Genomic DNA, 14,653 nt, shown 5'->3' with positions numbered 1-14,653 from the left:
GGTGCGCGCGAATCCCGAGACTTACGGTCTCCGTCCCCGATTATGGCTCCTGGTTATGGCTGCTCTTGAGCCATATTATTTTGAGCCAAACATTCTCCAAACTCCGAAATGATAGCATTAAAGATAGAGAAGTGGATAATCGCTTGGAAAAAATGATGCCAAGTCATTTGCAGGGTTTTTTCCTTCCCGCCAATTTCGAGCGGACGGAATGACGTCACATAAACACGGCCTGACTGCCAAGACAGATTCAAAATGGCGACAAACAATAGACTGCAAGGCTGATACTACGTGAAAACGTTTCGAGACACCAACATGACAAGAAGCGATAAAGTAGGATCGCAACAGTGAACAGCTGCTTCGCCCTTCTTGGGGCTCGTCAGCATTGTGTAGCGAAGATATGTAACGCCAGCCCAACAGCCAACGCACATAAATTGCAAAATGACCCGTTCACTATATCAAGTTCCGTACTTTGAACTCATTTGCGCCCCGAAACACGCGTTGCCACATCACGTGTTTCGGGGCGCAAGAAGACAAAGTGTCATGATTGGTGTCTCGAAAAGCAAAAGAATAAATGTGGCTGGACAAGGCCAGCCTAAACATTTAAACATTCAACCGCATGGCCAGTACCATGCCTTAAAAACGCAGCGTATCAGCCTTGCAGTCTATTGTTTGTCTTCATACATTTTTTTGGCTGATCAGATCTCTTGTAGATCCTACATTGGCAGCGTTTATCGTATGCGGTCCTTTGCAGTTTCTGGTTTCTCAAAATGGCGGCCTCCGAAGTTGCTTCTTTCGAGACGAATATCTTCAGGATAGCGGACACCTCTGAGGCTGAAACTTCGGTGAGTGGAAAGGCTGAATGTTTTCTTGCTATCGGCGAAGACAAAAAAAGTAAGCTTTTTGGAGTGACCTCCTTTAAATAGGTATTAAATAGCGGTTTTGCTTTGATTGAGTGTTCAGTTTAGGTTTATAAGACGTTTATTAAGTTTTTATCTATTGGAGATAAAACATATACAGCTGATTCGAGAAAGGTTGTCCCACAAAATTGCAGAAGCGCACGCGTTAACGTTAGCGCCGAAAGTTATTTATTAAGGTTTTCTTTCGTCAGTTGATTGAAGTTCAAGGTGCTTCCCCGCGATAGAAGAGGAAAACATTAAATACGGGTTTTCATGTTCATCATCATCATCATCATCATCGTACTTTATTTGTTATAGTGGGTTTTCCTTCCATCAAGCTAAAACTCCGCGAACTTTGATCAAGTTACGAGAAAATGTGACTACTGGCATGACACCCTTAATTAATGTTGCGTTTACGTTTCCGCTTTTGCAGGACAATCTTATTCATTTCAGGTTTGTCATTTGCCGGCCGTGAGGTTCCTATGGGGAGAAACTGTCCTGGAGGTCCTGAGTAAAGTCCGTGGCCGCATAGCACAGTTTACACCTGTATATCGGACCGACCTGCGCGGAAAAATAACTGAGATTGTTTTGAATTAAACCCTGTTTTAGACGTACGCGTTTTCCGTTTCTCACACGCTTCTGAGATAGGAATTTGTAACGATATCATAGGCATTTTACAGTGATAAAGCATTTTTTGTCTCATTTACATGTAGCGTAAGGCCATAAAAAGCGGCCAAAGGGGGCCAATTTTTGAACAACCTTCAATACTTATCATTTTAACAAATGCACCATGAAAAGCATTTTTCGAGGCACTACATTTCCATTCCATTTCTATTCTACTTGTTAGCCTAATTTTCGCAATTAGCGGCAATTTTCAAGGCAGAATCACCCCCATGGTTATCAAAGATGGCGTGCACGATGAGAATCAAGCCTCATCCTTGCCGTGTCCAGCATATTAACGAGGCTGGGCACAATGCACGCTTCTGACTAGTAACCAGCCGCTATTTATGTGTGTTTGGGGCGAAAGAGGATTAGTGATCAAATTTGCAGCGATCAGCGTTCAAAATGGCCTAATGTGGCTTTACGGAATGTTGATTTCATATCTAAATCTATAGTATATCCATTGTCACACGGGAAACAAAGCAAAGCTGAAGAGTGAAATTTCTACTCGTTTGTGCTATACAAACAAACAATCATTTTTTTCCCTAAACGATAAAATAACTACTCACTACAGCACGCCTCCATAAAGCATGCTGCTATAGCCTATCATATTGCACCAATACTTGCTCTATACTATAATTATTTTTTCCACTTTCTTTTTTAAATTTCTTAATCATCACCTTGATACATCTACATCAGAGAGGAGTTATTATTGCTCCGTACACAAGGCTTTTCAGCAATAATTATAAAAAAATAACCATAAAAGTACAAAACTTTATTACAAAACAAAAGAATGTTTAAGTTCAAACTCTTCCCGCGAGAAAAAATATATCCCCAAGAACAGCCGCTTCCTCGTCATCTGAGTTGACAATGTCACTGGTCAGCGGACTCCTCTCTTTGTTAGTGTCCTGTGAGTAACCAGAGTCTGTAGTGTCCAGTCCCCCCAAAACTCCTGGATTTGTGAACAGGAAATCTTCGTGTTGAGTTGTCTTGTCTTCTAAGTCCTCAACAATCTCCACGAGTGACAGTGGATATGCGCTGTCGAGAGTTGCTCTACTATGGAACAATACAGAACGAGACAAGAATTGATGTGCACATGTTTATAGAATCCAGACTAGTCGTGTAGTATTCAGACGCAATAGTAAATCTCCACTGTGTGCTTTGGGCGCGCACTCGCTAAAGGAATACGCGCACGAAGAAAACATGCTCTCCATTTATCAGTTATACACAAGTTATGTAACGCTTTCGAGTGGTATACATGTACCATGGAACTTCCCACTTGTCCCTTGTATTTTCTCAGTAGACAGCCGTAGAGTAAGTAAAAACATGATACATGTACATTCCCTACCTTTCTACGCCTTGCTCCAAGCTTCCATGACTGAAATCCATGACGTCATCAACATCTGGGATCATGTGATGACCACGTGACTGTGCTTCACGGTCAACATCACTGTACAAGGAAAAGTGCTTGTCGCTAGGCACGGCTTGTCTCGTAAAAGTGCCTTGAAAGCGAGAAGTGGGAGGCCCATGGTAAAAAGATTGAGGCTTTGTTCTTCTTGCACCGCTAAGAAGACTATCTGATCGAAAACTTTCGGCTACAAGGCTGGATCGTTCAGACTTCATGTCATAATTAGATCTTGGATATAATAGACTATTGCTTTCTTTTCCACTAAAAGTATCGTGATCAACATTTAAGTCGTGATTATGCCTTCTTTCTCTCAAGGCCATCAGTGCTCTATTAGAGGACTCGTCATGACCCCAGCTATGAAGTGAATACCTAGAGCTCGCAGGACGGCTGCCATGATAACCTGCCCTCGCTCTTCCATCCGTGTGTTGTTGGATGACTTGCGGATTATCGTCCATCGAGTGCCCCTCGTACCCAGGGGCTGCTTTCCCGCGATAAGAATGATCAGTGGATATGTGTAGCTCGTCTTGAGGTCGAGGCACTTGCCGGTGTTTAAAGTTTGACCTTGGGTGACCGAGACTTGGAGGAGCAGATAGCACTCGGCCCGGGGGATCTGGTACATGAGGATCTTTGTTTTCTTTTCCGAGCTGCATTCTAACAAAACGAAAGAAAGAAATGGTTCACTTTACTCTAGATCGACAGTTAGTTTTTTTGGATCGTCTTCTCAGAAACGAAACGGTTTTGCGTTGGCATAGTGGCGATACTATCCAATCAGAGCAAAGTTCGTAATTGGCAATATTAACTTGTTCCATTTTGATCAACAAACTGATGAACAAATGCTGTTTAGATGTGATAGCCACAAGCACAAGAGGAATAAAAATGAATCACAAACTGAGTTTTGATGAGTGAAATGATTCTAAGCTAGATTGAAACTACGCAGTATACCAAAATGCAAAGTTATCCCATTATGTATTAAGTTGTCATGGAAACATGGCGGAAAATATCTGCAACAAAACAATGCATCGAAACAAATTGTGGTATGGCTCACTACTTCATGTTTCAAGTTACACGAATATACAGTAAGGAAGAACGCTTGAAATGATGGTTTATCGTGGTGGTAATATTGCAAAGCAAACCTGCAATAGCGAGTTCTGAGTAATGTAATAATCGCCCAGGTTTTCTCGAGGGTAAGAATCCTAATCTAAGTCCTGGGTCTCCCCAACAGTAGATCCGGGTAATGAAACACCATTTCTTTTTGCAATAGCTCTATGTTCGATAGATGATCATGATGTTTGTAGAGCAATATCTGACGATCCTAATCAGCAGGACTTCTGACCTGTTATTTCCGTCCCTGTGATCTGTGCTACTGGACATTTCATCTCCAGCACATCTATCTTCACGCACTACGCATGCTCCAGTAGTAGACAGATTGCGTGGTTGCTTTTCACCTACATCGGGTGTACGATAGCCGTTTGATGTTGCAGACGAGGAGACTATAGGAAGAACAGTAATAAACAACAACAACCTATAAATGACCAAGTAAACAGAGTGTAGAATAGACGGAGTCAGTCACAAGCTTCACTTTCAAGTTGTCTATTACAAAAAAGATCCAGCTGAACAAGATTCGGAAACAAGATTCCGCACAGTATAAAATTTACCCTTGCAAGCAAAATGCACCCTTTGTAATTAACCAATCTTGCGGTAGCACAATATTTTAGATAAATTTTATCTGCTGGTTAAAGATTTATCTGCGGTACAGATTTATTGTCACTTTGAAAATGAGGGACTAATATATCAACAGTGGCAATTGGAACGACATGGATGGTCTTTAATCTGACATACAAGTAACACGCAATAAAACAACTAGCTTTCTCGAACAACCCAGCGAACTCAAAAACCAGAAAGCAAAGTACAAACAGCTAATTTCCCTGCATAAAATGGTGAACCATCAGTGATTACACACGATAAGAACAAACCTTCTGGAGTTGGAACCAGTGATCCAGCAGGCGATACTTGTCGAGGCTGTGACGTTGGCCTCGGCACTAGAGACGGAGCTGCTGGCGTCTCGTCTACAACTGTCGTTAGGTGTTTCTCGCGAGTAGCAACAGGAGTGACCTGTTTATAATAAATCAAATCACAATCATCGAATATCAGATCATATTCAACACAAGTCTGGTAAAAGGGTACATACCGGTACCTGTACACGAGAACCTACATTGTAAAACTTCCAGTGACTAAGAGTCCTCAAGCACACCAGTGTTTCATCTCACTTTTACTCTGATCGATTGTTTATTCACAAACAACTCCAATGTTATAAAAATAAGACTCCGTTAGGTCGTGTCTCTGTGACGGTAGGATTTATTATATGCGCACATGCTAACAAACAAAAAGAAACACAACTTTGGTCTCTGATTTCTCTCGTTAGAACGAAGTACATGTAGTTCAAGCAGCTTTCTCGAAAAACTCTGCCAGTGCATTCAAAAACCTTATACTTCATATTTATTCATGCATTCATTAATTTATATTTTATTTTGTTACCCATAGTTAATAGAATAACAGAATATGTGTTACCTGAGTTGCGGATGATACATGGTTTATAGATTGATGCCTCTGCGTTGACGGCTGTTGCTGCTGTTGTTGTTGTTGTTGTTGTTGTTGTAGAGTCTCGACCTGCTGCAGTTGTTGCTGTAGCTGTAACTGTTGTTTTTGCAGTTCAATTTGCTGTTGTTGAAGCTGTAATTGGAGTTCATATTCACGGCAGTACAGTCGATACACAGCGTCCAGTTCAGCTGAGAAACTCCCCGAGACTCCAGAAACTTCAGAGAAAGACCTGACCACCAAAAAGTAACTTACAATTATTGCATGTCCCGAACGTTTTGCTACCGGTTTTAGAACATGTCAGAAGTATTCCAACAGTTCTGCACTTTGCAAATGTCAGTAGCGATGGAAGTTTACAATCAAAACTGCTGAAGAGTTCCGAAAACAGACGTGATGTGCATAGTAATCTTTATTGCGGAGAAATCTTGCAATCTACACCGACAAGGCACGGCTGTGGTCTAAGAAAATTTTCAAGGAGCCCAAAGGCTCCTAACCATGAAATCCTGGGTGCCCAGCACCTAAGCTTATATGAAAAAAGTGAGTTTTTCCAGTGGCCCAAAAGGCAAAAGTTAGTCGCCTTTGGCACCCGGGCTCTTCTAGAGCACAGCCCTGCAAGGATATTTCCATTATTCGGATGAATATTCGAAATCAGATTCCACGTTTCTGGCCTGGTGACTGTATCAAGGTCATGCTGTTTGTACAATGAACACATCATTCATGCCAGGAAATGCAAATATCTACCTATCCTCGTGTTTTCTTGGCGGTACTTTCCAATCAGTCTTGGTTTCAGAAGCACCATCCCCAAAGACAGACAACACAGGCTTCGCTTGTACTGCTGGATACTGACATGTAGCAGTCAACCCAGGGTGCACTGCCGGATGTGAGTTGACAACAGAGGGCAAGTGTGGATAACTTGTTACAGCAGAAGAGGTGTTTAAACTGAAAGTGAAAAACAAGACGACGTTATAGCAAATGATACCGATTGATACGTAATGTTCTTTTTTCTTTTTTTTTTTCTGGTTTTAGATCAGGATCCAGTAGTTTTTAAAGGAATTTTCGAGGTCTGTGCAAGCCATGCAGGAGCAAAATCAAATGGAATGGAAATTTGGGAAGAAAGTTTCAAAAATTTGGGTGGCCTCGTACATAAAAAATTGAAAAAACATTCCATTCCAATGCCATCTATCTGGAAATCCTGTTCCATTTGCTAACTGCAGATTTTTGAAAATTGGAAATTGGAATTTTTGTACGTGTACAGTATATAGTAATATGTTACAAGTAGATTGGGAACACAAATAACAACAACTAAGGAATGAGTGAAAATGTAATTCAGCCAGGAATAGAACCTGGGTCTCTAGACTATCAATCCCTAATAAACACAGCCACAGAACCAGCCATGCTGCCAACAAAGTGGATATTTGATGTTGCTTATTGTGGCAAGGTTCAGGGAGACAGTTCAACACATGTTCTGCAATTAGTATCACCTAGTAACTACCCCCGGTCGATAGGTAATGTACGGTCCAATCACACTACAGTATATTGTTATGTAGCTAACCTTGGCTCGCTTGGTTCTTTAGAGTTGTAAGAAAGTCCTTCTTTCTGAACTGAAGTCTGCAGAATTTCCACAAGTTGACAATGAGGTGATATCACTTTACTGGGCATAGCGGTAGGGAGGGTTCCACTGCTAGTCCTCACCACAGGCTTACCATCTTGAGATGGTCCCAGAATTCTCGGAAAAGATTCTCCTGTATCACTTAAAGTTAAGCTACCGCTGTGTAGTTGTGCAGGTTTTGATTTTACATCTTTATACTCTGTGGCGGTCCTGTTGATTAAAGGGAATGTTTTATTTGTCACTGGCTGTGAGGCATTTGCTTGCAATCCTGACGCATCAAGCTTCTCACTTAAAGGAACATCCAAGCCAGATCTTGTATTTCCTGGAATCTCTGTTAGTGCAGATTTGGAGGGAGAAACGTGTACAGGCTTTGGAGGAGAAACTGACGATACAAGCAATATGCTTGTGTCCTTGAAAATAAGACAAAAAAAACAAACAAACAAAAGTTACATGCCTCGCATAAATATCAAAATGCTTTATCAATACAGCCATGAAAAATATTGGTCAGTCTACTGCACAAGCAGAATCAGAAGTTTGGTACACATAGTAAGTCCCAATACATAGCTTGTTGATACAACATTACTGATTTGTTTGCCATTGCATGAAATGAATTTTTTTACACACCTGTGCTAGCCTGTCTCCAACCAATGAACTTTTCACTGTCTTTGTCGGTGATGGTGTTTTTCCATTTGTCTGATACTTCACCAGCAGAGACTGCAATTCTAGAAACCTCTTTTGCAAATCTTAAGGACATGTTAAGGGCATTCTAAATGATTATTGTACAACAGAACATGAAGAATCCTATTTTAAGCAAATGCTCATAATCAAACAAATGATGATTAAAGTAAGTTGGATACAAATCTTCTCTTTGATAACAGCATCATACTCCTCTTGAAGGATAACCAGCCGTTCTTCAAATGCCAGTCTCTCTGCTTTAAGCCTCTCCTCCGCATGTTCTCGCTCCTCTCCTATCTTAGCTAGTTCTTTAACCAAGTTAGCCACACGTTTCTTGTCTTGAGGATTCAGCTCCTTCAATGTCAACTCTTTTCTGGTTTTATCATCTCCCTGGCACCTTCCACCTAAAAGTACAGTACAAGTAGCATGTAATAAATTAGCCCCCATTCTATATGATTGCAGGTATTACTTTATCAAGAACAAACTCATTCTCAACACTCATATAAAATAATAATTGCTGTTAATAATTAAAAAAACGGGCATGATATCATTGTACAAAATTAATATCTATTAAGTAGAATGTCTCTTCCCTTTTTATGCCATAAAGAAAACACTCCACAATTAGTGGTACATGTATACATTAGATAATAGTAGAAAATAAGAAGTTGTTTTTCCCATTTCCCTGTATGACATGACCAGAATGCAGGAGTTTCAAATGTGTAACCTTACCAAAGAGTTCTCCATCATGAGATAAACAAGAGCCAGAGCCACTCTTTGATGGACTTTTGTTGGTCCCACTTCTTGGCAAATCATGCTGTCTTTTCTCCAGGGAGTTATGCAGAGGCTTTTGAAGAGTCACAACTCTTGGTTTCATCATGTGCACTGGTTTTCTTACCATTGGATTCTTCACATTTACATGAGGATCAAGTATTACACCTAAAACATATAAGATATATTTTATTTAAAAGCATTCAAAATTTAAAAAATGAATGGGACACTCATACAGTCAACAAAGAGTCTTTAAGAAATGTACCTCATGCTAAAGACATTACGTGTTTATTATTGCTGCATAATGTATTTTATTCAAGTTTTTCAAGATTTTTTGGTAAGCTTAAGTGAAAATGCCTTTGTGACACAACACAATGCAGTGTCTAATGAAAAAAAGATATTGCCTGTTTTTCATTCTCACTCAGCTTTTAATTGTTGTTGTTGTTGTTGTTTTCATTTTTAAGGTAATGATCACAATGTTTCTACACAGTATTTCTGGGTGTAACATGTTATGTGCATTTGGCCACCCTGTTGTGAAGTACGTGTTGCAACATGTTGGATGTTGTTGGCTCAAATTTGACCATTTCAAATTCAAACTTGAGCTAGCCAACAACACCCAACATGTCACAACAGAGCAAAACGCATGTAACATGTTACGCCCAACAACATTGCAATATTTTACGTTGAAATGTTGTGATCGTTTGGTTGGGGCTTTACATAGTCTCAGAAGATCTGAGACAACACAGCCACTGCAGCTTATAGTATACCTGATTTCCTAAATAAATATACTTTGAGAGGACACTCGTATTTGAATCAAAAATAGACAATAGTACAAGAACCATCTTGGAAATATCTATCCCAACTAATCAGATGCATAATTAGTGTAATGCCATTCTCCTTGCTGAATAACATGCATGTGCAGTGCTGTGTACACAATTCCTCAACGTTGAAAGCCAATCATGCCAGAGTTCTAATATCACCCTCCTCAACAGGTCATGATCACCAACAGACAGTTTTCCACTATAAGTCTACAGTGAATAGCTGGTGAATGATGTACATATAATGTTCAGTAGTTTACTTGACTATATGATCATCTGCAAGTTGGTAGGAGTTGAGAGAAGGCTATAAACTGATTTATTATATGACTAGCTCCGTGAGCGGGCAAGATGAATCAAATCCTGTGCTTCACTGACCAAGCTTGTTCGGTCAAGATGGCTGGATATTGGCCTCATTCTTTTTTGCGTGTTTATGGACCTTGACTCCTTCTCGGTCCATAAACATGCAAAAAAAGAACTTGGCCAATTTCCAGCCATCTTGACCAAACAAGCTTGGTCAATAACCTATATTTGCATGCTATGATCTTGTAGGCTTGATTGTAAGTGCAGATAATTTATCAGCGAAATGTAACAGATTCTATAATTCATGCCATCTTTCACACATGTTATTCAGATTGTTAGCTAACATATTGAACCAACAAATTTATAGCTGTATGTAAGCATAGATTACATTGTATTAACACACTGCTAATGGTTTATCTCTCCATAATTTACACATGCAATAGATTAAGAGCAGATACACTTTTCATCTGACCTGGCATGTGAACTTTCACAATCTTCTCATCTTGATCATCAGCTGAGGTCATCATCAACACAAAGTTGTCAAGTTCAAAATAATACACTGTATATTTTGTTACCAGGGCTATGTGAGCCCATGCAAGTTATTGGATTCAGTCATCTTTTATTTGTAAAACACAAGAAACAAAAAGAAAATGACTGGGCAGAAAAGTAAAAAGCAAGGTAAGGAGAGTACTAGGGACTCAGTCACTCCTTGAAGCTCTTGCAGGGGAGGGGAGGCATAGACCAATTGGAGTATAATACATGTAGTGTTGTAAATTTAACAAATCGAGTGTGGTTTAGCATTGTCTGTACTCTTATCGACAGCAATATACATCATCATAGTGGTCAAAATGTTGTGGACTCACAAGGTGCAGCCAAGTGAGTCCACAACATATTTTAACCACTGTGATGACACATATCATTGTCGATAAGAGTACAGACAACACTAAACCACATTCGCTTTGTATTTTACCTCAATATCAATGTCAAAGAAAATATTTTTTTTTCAGAGCGTGATCAAGAGCATGACACATTGATGCAAGCAGCGTTGTATGAACCCTTATTGACAATGGCAAATTAGCCAATCAGGTTGCAAGATTAGTAGCAATTGTGGTAAAAAGCCAAATACAGAAAGTTTTTATCAGAGTATATAATACTCAAAGCCATGTAGTATTTGTTATGTGTTCAGATAAATTTATGTTAATTTATTCTTTTTAATTCAATACTACAAGAAACATGGGAAAATTAATTCCAGTCAATAAAAGGCCATGTACAGAGATTGATAAAATTCATCTCATTGCTTAACCCTAAAAAATTTATGTCAATCTGATAAGTCAAGTCTTGTGTGTCGTTCAAAATAAAGAACACAGCAAATCAATGGGAAAGTTTAATCTTTATCCAAGCTGGCTTACCATAACAGTACCTTATGGATTATTCAAATGCTGAAATTAACTGCTATAGAACAAACAGTCATCTAGAAGATTGAGTTTGCCAATGTTCAGTTGATTATAAAAGCTTTATTAGCCACACAGATGAATACTTATACACCTATCAATGTTAAGCTGCTGGGAGGGGGAGGCCAGGCATAGGAGGGGGTTTTGACGTAACAAGTCTGCCCATGGTTGGGACTTTTGATCATTCACCGAGTCCTGGGGGTCGGAACTTTTAACTTTAACTATAAGTAGACTGGGCCCTACAGATACCATCTTGGATGACCGAGAATGACTGGAAACAAACTGAACAGAATTGGAAGAAAACAATGTTCCAGATCGCTGGCTGGGCACAAGATGCTCAGAAGTTTGGTGTTGAACTGAACATTGTTGCAGATATTCTGTAAACAAGGCCTTTGTAACAGATCTTAGTTTTTCCTTAGTTAAAGATTAACTCCATTGCTAAGCATCATTGTTTTGTATTTTGAAAGTTGTGTATGGAAACAAATTTCCGAATCCTACATAACCTAAGACTGTTTTTAATTTAAGCTCAAATGAATTGAAATTATGAAACATTTCACGGAATAGTGTTCTGTATTCACCTTCATACATTCAATTTGCAATGCATGCTGTTTCTGAGCATGGTTATAATTTTAGTACTATACAAAATTGAATTACTGAACTTCATCTTTATGAGCCTATCATGTGCAGTGTATTATTATGAATTAGTGAATACATCTAAGATCTTGAGTCCTCTTATGGGCCTTTTTTCATATTTCTCTACTACAGATAGAGGTCAACATTTTATTTTCATCGTTTCTGTTTAAAATGTAAGTAATTAAAATGTCACAATGGTGTAGGACATTAGTCGTGATAAGAATTTCCATGTTTTCTGTCTTGATTAGTCGTATATGTTTAGGGAGTCGTCACAATTTTAACATAAATTAGTTGACATTTTTATGTTAAACAGACGTTGCATTTTGAAGTTGTTGCGTTGTAGCCTTTTATTTACAACTTTTTGATGTTTAATTCTCTTTTTGACAGACCTATGCCTTTTCTAGATAGAGTTGGAGAATTTGCTTTCTTTTGAACAACACTAATATCCCTGGGGTGGGGAATTTGCACTCTTTTGACCAAGCTTAATTTCCCTGGGGTCGGGCATTTGAACTGAAAAGATGATCGGAGTTCAAATACCCCCCCTTTGCCCGCCCTCCCCCCACAGCGGCTTAATATTGATAGGTGCATTACATGGACTCAAAATCATCAATGCAAACCCTGTTAAGCTTAAATCTATACGAAAAGGCTTCAGGGAATAATTCTGAAAGAACATTTTGGACAATTACGATGCTCGAAATTTCGTAAACAAAGCTAAAGGTTTCAAAACATGAAATTAAATTAATAATTAGTCTTATTATATGGCTCGCTCCGTGAGCGGGCAAGATGAATCAAATCCAACGCTGTGATTGGCTACCCGAGCGGGCAAGATGGAGCTATCTTGCCCGCTCGGGACTACCCGCCGTGTCCCGCAAGAAAAATTTCCGCGAAAGCCATACAATAAATCCTTTATTGACCAAGCTTGTTCGGTCAAGATGGCTGGATATTGACCTCGTTCTTTTTTTGCGAGTTTATGGACCTCGACTCCGTCTCAGTCCATAAACACGCAAAAAAATAACTTGGCCAATATCCAGCCATCTTGACCTCACACTCGGTCAATAACCCATATTTCAGTTAATTACATGTAAAGGGACCAACTAGCCCGTCTAAAACTTAAACTTAAGTTCACAATCGAGCAAATGATCTCTTCCCTTCGCACAATTTACTACCTTTATAAAAATGTTATTAAAAGGCTATATAGATATCACGTGAGTAAAATGTCTGAAAAGGATACGATCTTTTGACCAAAACACATTCGTTTTGGTAGCTCTCTTCCCTTTGGCCGCCATATTTACTTTTGAAAAACACCGCCTAGACCCCAATCCCCAGCCGGGCAAAATTTTTCGCTTGCGTCGCCTGCTTCGCCGCAAACGTCTCGTTTTCCGGAATTTCGGAAAATGTTGTTCCATGATCTTTTTCCACTGTTCCTTGACTCCTGAATATGTATGTAATAGCCTGCTAAAACGAGTTGCAACCTTTTTATTTTATTTCATTTTTTGATTTCCGCTCCCTATTCAACCTAACAATCAATATCATAAATGATTATGTTTAACCCGCTAAAAGGAGTTACAACAACAATATTTTCCACGGATGTTCTTATCACCAGCGGGGTTGGTTTCAATATTTCTTCGTCGGGAAATGTCAGCCCGATCTGGTATGCTTAGCCTCGCGCCCGCTGAGGGCTGTGGTTGCTATCTCAAGTGGTATTAATTCTTCCGGGTCACTAAGGCATCCGCCAGTTTGAATTTATCAACCCACCGCTGACCACTCGAATCGCCTTTTCAAACCACAGGCAGCCCAATGTGGACAAGCCCCACAATGTGTTTAGAACACTAAGACCATATATGACGGTTGTGACCAAACAAGCGAAAAAAGAACTACATAAGTGCTTCATATGCCAGTTTGGTCTGTTATAATTTTGCAGTATTGTGTTAGAACGTAAGTAGTTGCCCCAAATTAAACTTTCCGGAGATTCAAGCTAGAACGGGCCCAATCTCCCATATTCTTATAACTACTGTTAGAGCTGAATGTACCATATTTATCTTTTTAATTAATAACAGTGTACACCCCAAGATTTTAAGAATTACGAGCAATTTTACATGCACTTTTCTGTCAGTCGTCTAGACATTACGAGGTAGCAATTTAACTTTGTTTTGCTTCTTCATCCCATCAAATGGCATCAACATCAACTCCTAATTTTCTAATAACATTCATCTTCATATTCTTTGAAGCGATAACGCCACAAGAAAATTACGGTATAATTCAGGACCGGTGTCAGGTTTAATACTTAGAAAATATTAGCTCTTTAAGCTAATTAGTCGCGAAATAATACAAGCGTCAAATCTTACTAATATAAACTACAGTGGCTACTACGGCGCATGTCAGCAATATAAGACCGCCGACAACTGACATGTGGGCAGCTCCATTACAAAGATCACCGGAACAACATGACATCTGACATGTGACTTTGGAGCCCCTCTCTTGTGCTTTTCTGCATAGCTCAAAGTTTTCTGGTCCATCGTAGCATTGCTTGGCAGATAAACAACCTCTGGCGAATGTGGATATTTGATCAGCTCGTTTAAATACCTTGCCACACCGACTCTGCCCAGCAGAGCAGGTTATAATATTCTTCGCACTATCATCGCACTCGATCCAACTTTCGCTACTTTCACAACGGTAACACTTGAGAGCTGATCCTGGGAAGGAAAAGTAAAGTTTCTCTTTTTAGACAACAGAACGCCATATGCCTAGCTAAATATAAAATCCCTTTCGAGTCCGTGATAAGGGAAATACTCTCTAAAGTTTCAACATCAGCTTTTTGCTTCATTGACTTCCAGTATTTT

General features: G+C 39.5%; 1 protein-coding gene across 2 annotated transcripts; it reads right to left on the bottom strand.

The window, feature by feature from the left end:
* Positions 1-2,301: 2,301 nt before the first annotated feature.
* Positions 2,302-14,138, bottom strand: LOC145479806 (uncharacterized). Of its 2 annotated transcripts, none has more exons than XM_081458262.1 (12): positions 13,045-14,138; positions 10,202-10,243; positions 8,573-8,779; positions 8,026-8,247; positions 7,793-7,911; positions 7,112-7,578; positions 6,301-6,498; positions 5,533-5,791; positions 4,938-5,076; positions 4,298-4,454; positions 2,905-3,615; positions 2,302-2,612 (listed from the first exon to the last, which is right to left on the bottom strand). In XM_081458262.1, the coding sequence occupies exons 1-12, from the start codon at positions 13,217-13,219 to the stop codon at positions 2,360-2,362; spliced, it is 2,949 nt and encodes a 982-aa protein (XP_081314388.1). In that variant the 5' UTR covers positions 13,220-14,138; the 3' UTR covers positions 2,302-2,359. The 2 variants fall into 2 exon arrangements, with proteins under 2 accessions (XP_081314388.1, XP_081314389.1); XM_081458263.1 differs by having other exon boundaries at positions 2,302-2,609; positions 13,045-14,134.
* Between the last annotated feature and the right edge of the window lie 515 nt (positions 14,139-14,653).

Source organism: Orbicella franksi, chromosome 2 (assembly GCF_964199315.1).
Source record: "Orbicella franksi chromosome 2, jaOrbFran1.1, whole genome shotgun sequence".
NCBI classification, from domain to species: domain Eukaryota; kingdom Metazoa; phylum Cnidaria; class Anthozoa; order Scleractinia; family Merulinidae; genus Orbicella; species Orbicella franksi.
Note: the sequence above shows the minus strand (reverse complement) of the source record. Positions and strands in the feature narration are given on the sequence as shown.

Excerpts from the sequence above, each read along its gene's own strand:
- LOC145479806 (XM_081458262.1), bottom strand. The coding sequence starts at position 13,219 with ATGGAACAACATTTTCCGAAATTCCGGAAAACGAGACGTTTGCGGCGA. Across the intron at positions 5,077-5,532 it reads ATGTATCATCCGCAACTCAG|GTCACTCCTGTTGCTACTCG; the intron begins GTAACACATATT and ends TATTATAAACAG. Across the intron at positions 4,455-4,937 it reads ACTGGTTCCAACTCCAGAAG|TCTCCTCGTCTGCAACATCA; the intron begins GTTTGTTCTTAT and ends TTCTTCCTATAG.